Raw genomic sequence first — 4,160 nt, forward strand, 5'->3', positions numbered from 1 at the left:
AAAGCCTTGAGCAACCTGCTCTGGTGGGAGGTGTTCCTGCCCAGGGCAGGGGTTGGGGCTAGATGATCTCTAAGGTCCATTCCAAACCCTAAAATTCTCTGATTCTATGTCCCAGTGCCTCACAGCTGGGAGAGCAAAGAGTTGGCTCTCTCTAAGGCAAAGCACTAAGCAAGGAGGTTCACGTACCAGGGTTATCACCCCGTACTGCTTCTCCACCTTCTTCTTCAGCTCCCTGAAGCAGGATGTCAGCCTGTCGTGCAGAGGCTTCAGCTGCTCTGTCAGTTTCTCACCATGGATCCGAATACCCTCTGCCAGCAAGGGCATCTGAAAGGAGCAACAGAATCAAGCTACAAGAGGACACATCAAGTCTCCTGTTCCAGCATGGGATTTTCTAGTCATGTCACACATGTCAGATACACTTAAAGGACTTGGGTACAAATTGAAAGAGAGGACATTTAGGTTAGGTATCAGGAAGTTTTTCCCTGTGAGGGTGGTGAGACCCTGTCCCAGGGTGCCCAGGGAGGCTGTGGCTGCCCCCACCCTGGCAGTGTTCACAGCCAGGCTGGATGAGCCTTGAGCAACCTGCTCTGGTGGGAGGGGTCCCTGCCCAGGGCAGGGCATGGGGCTGGATGAGCTTCAAGGTCCTTCCAACCCAAACCACTCTGGAATTCTATGAGTCCCCAGTCAGGTTCCACATTCTGCTGTGGAAAACACATGTTAAATATTGGAGTGCTGCTTCTTAGCCTCTAGAGCTGTGTGATCATGAGGTAGTTTCAACCAGAGCCTGTTGAGTGAGGAGATGGAAAAATTGGTCTGCAGAGATGCCACTTGCATTGTAAGAAAACAGGGCAATCTTCCTTGCTCTTCAGGTCAAAACAGACCAACTCCAATGGTCAGACTGACAAACCAGTAGGTCTGATGATTCCATCACGAGGTATTTTGATACTCATGAGGGAAAATCCTATGCCACTTGGGCAAATATTCCAGAGTAACACCAAGTACATGGTGTTCCATATGGAATATTTTAGGCCACAGGTTCAGAATGCAGCAGTTTCCTTAAAATAAAAGGCAGCTGAGCACATCTCCAGACACATATCCAGGTTGTTCTTACAGCACTGATCTGTGTTAACACTCCAAACCATGATGTGGGAAAACATACGCACTCACACTGTGCTTCAAATCCTTTCCCAATTCCATACCTGGATAGCAATTTGTTGCTTAAGCAGCTCAATTTTATCTTGATCTTCAGGATGTTCTTGAAGATACTTTTCTGTGAAGAAGGCCTGAAAGCAAAGAGAGATGACACAGGTGATACAGACACTACACTGTTTGCTCTGGGTGGAAGATTCCTGTCATTCATCAGGAAGGCCTTATTCCATTCCAATTCCCTTCTCCTTCACTTTGAATAGCCAAAGTTCCATCACTTGTCACTCAAATATGAGTAGCAGACACAAGATCTTGAATTCTCACTTCAGTCGCTCTCAGTTTCAGCATTCAATGACCTACAGCACACAAAGACACCCAAACAACCTGAGCTGCACAAAGGCATCCAGGGCAGCTCCAGCTGCAATTTCCTTGAGCTCTAGGATTTAAGCCCTTAAATCCAACATTTTCACCTGGGGCTTGTTACAAAGATTCAGTAGAAATAAAGGCTGTGTTGAGGTTTGGGCTCAGAGTTAACTTCAACAAAGCACCTTTAGTCTCCTCTTCTCCTGGGGTTACCTTTAATCAACAGACTCTGCTGTTTGTTGAACAAACACAAATCCATTTTCCTGGAGTGAAGCCTTAAAATTTTAATTCCCATTGAAATGGTCACAATTCCTGGGCAGAAGAATTCTTCTTTTTCCTAGATAAAAAATCCCTAATATTTTTTTTTTCCCATTAGGTTTTAAAATGTGTCTCTGAACTATTTCAGCCTCTGACCAGAAGTTTCACTTGTGGACCTGTATCCAGGTGTTTGTAGGCTCTGAAAAGGCTGATGTCAGGAGGAGGTGAGCCTGGGAAAGGGTTGTTGGAGAGGTCCCAGGGGATATTGCTTAAAAGTGTTTAATTATTGCAAGAAGAAAGATGTTAAAAACACAGACTTTGGCTTTTGGCTCCAGTGAAACAATTAAAACTCAAGGTTTGAGCCGCCCACAAAAGCCAAATGTTCTGTCCTAAGCTTCAGCTGAAAGGAAAATATGAAGCAGAAATGAGTATTTCCAGATGTGGTTACAGATACTTTGTGTTTCCTACTTCTAACTGCTTCCCCACTTTTGTAATTCGAAACTTGATGTCAACTTCAATTCATAAAATGGGAGGATTTAGGGCCAAATCCAGCCCTGGCAAAGCATGTCACTCTTCTGGAATCAGCACTTAACCCCAGATAAATCAGCCCCTCTCCCATTTAACTGGTGCACTTCATTCCATGTGACTGGTGCACATCTGAGGAGACTTACATGTCTTTTAACACTATCCCTTCAGTCTGTGGAAATAAGCAATAGACTTTGCGCTGGGAATAGCATCATTAGATCCTGGGAAGCAACAGTTCAGGTTGAACATGACAAGAAAGAAAGAACCTCCACTGGTCACTGAATATAGCTGAATAAACTGGGTAGGAAATACTGCTTTTTCCTCAAATATATGCTCCTTGCTGCAAGACTCTAAAGACAGATGATCTGCTGGCAAGAGAAAGTCTCATTTGCCATCCCATTCCCTATTAACACGAAGGAGAAACTCCAGCCCTTGGTTTTATCTTGGTACCTGCACCTCTGTGCCCCACAAGGCAGGATCAGCTTGTTACCACCAATGTAAACAAGGCCCAAAGAGCTTGATCATTCCCCACCCTGGTCCATTCCTACCCATGGCAATGCAAGCACTAAAACTAACCACTGAAGAGACAGTGCTTTTCCACCTTGCAGTCAGTGGAAATCTCTGTCTTTGATCTTTTCCGCTCTTCTTCGAGCTCTAAGCACACAGACAGAGCTCCAGAATGTGTCTGTGTAACAGCTGGAGACCGAATTCAGTGTCGCATGGTTCGATCCAGGTCTTACACATTGCAGAGATCAACAGAGTGAGCTACAGATCATAGAACCATGGAATGGGTTGGGCTGAAAGGACCTTAAAGGTCATCCAGTTCCACCCCCTGCCATGGGCAGGGACATCTCCAACCAGCCCAGGTTGCTCCAAGCCCCATCCAACCTGGCCTGGAACACTCCCAGGGATGGAGCAGCCACAGCTGCTCTGGGCATCCTGTCTAAGTGTCTCACTGCCTTTAGAGCAAAGAACTTCCTAATATCCAATCTAAACTTTCCCCTCTTCAGCTTAAGGCCATTCCCCCTTGTCCTGTCCCTCCATCCCTTGTCCCAAGTCCCTCTGCAGCTCTCTTGGAGCCCTTTTAGGCACTGGAAGGGGCTCCAAGGTCTCCCTGGAGCCTTCTCTTCCCCAGGCTCAACACGCCCAGCTCTCAGCCTGTTTCCAGACCAAAGGAGCTCCACCAATGTGAGACAGACCTTTTCATAGTTGGTGTATCCCCCCATGACTGCTGGGTCCACGATGCCGTTTAGGAGCATGGAGAGAGGATGGACAGGCAAACTCCTGTCCCAGATGTGCTGCTGGACAATGTTGGTGATTTTCTCATTGGTTACTTCCATCATTTCTATGGCATTCTCCAAGGGGCTGATCTCTTCCTGAGGGAGATGATAAACACAATAAACCTTCATTAGAATGACAGAATAAACATTCAAACCTTCATTTAAGAAGGAATTCTTCCCTGTGAGGGTGCTGAGGCACTGGCACAAGTTGCCCAGAGAAGCTGTGGCTGCTCCATCCCTGGGAGGGTTCCAGGCCAGGTTGGATGGGGCTTGGAGCAACCTGGGCTAGTGGAAGGTGTCCCTGCCCATGGCAGGGGGTGGAACAAGATCATCTTTATGGTCCTTCCAACCCAAACTATTCCATGATTCTATTCATTCACCTCCACTGAATATGAAAGTAGGCGATTTGCTTTTATCTGCAGCAGAAGTTGTTGATGTGCCACATCCAGCAGTGGAAAGACTGACAGCCCTAACAGTTTGAAGACTCCATGAGTGACTGGAAGGGATGACATCCAACCCACATGCAGAACTCACCACTGTAACCTGTTTGACTTCAAACCACTTGAGGATGCCTGGAAAGGAATATGC

At 46.7% G+C, this 4,160-nt stretch overlaps 1 protein-coding gene across 1 annotated transcript in view; it reads right to left on the reverse strand.

The window, feature by feature from the left end:
* Nucleotides 1-4,160, reverse strand: part of DOCK5 (dedicator of cytokinesis 5) — a gene marked incomplete at its 5' end in the record, with an annotated part of 21,315 nt that overhangs the window by 8,393 nt on the left and 8,762 nt on the right. Inside the window, 4 exons of the mRNA XM_009084925.1 lie at nt 187-324; nt 1,200-1,283; nt 3,492-3,668; nt 4,107-4,160. The exon at nt 4,107-4,160 is cut by the window's right edge and continues 1 nt beyond it. Of these exons, the coding sequence (XP_009083173.1) occupies nt 187-324; nt 1,200-1,283; nt 3,492-3,668; nt 4,107-4,160 (453 nt within the window). The remainder of the gene's footprint in view (nt 1-186; nt 325-1,199; nt 1,284-3,491; nt 3,669-4,106) is intronic.

The sequence above is a fragment of the Acanthisitta chloris genome, unplaced genomic scaffold (assembly GCF_000695815.1).
Source record: "Acanthisitta chloris isolate BGI_N310 unplaced genomic scaffold, ASM69581v1 scaffold17211, whole genome shotgun sequence".
Lineage (NCBI taxonomy): Eukaryota > Metazoa > Chordata > Aves > Passeriformes > Acanthisittidae > Acanthisitta > Acanthisitta chloris.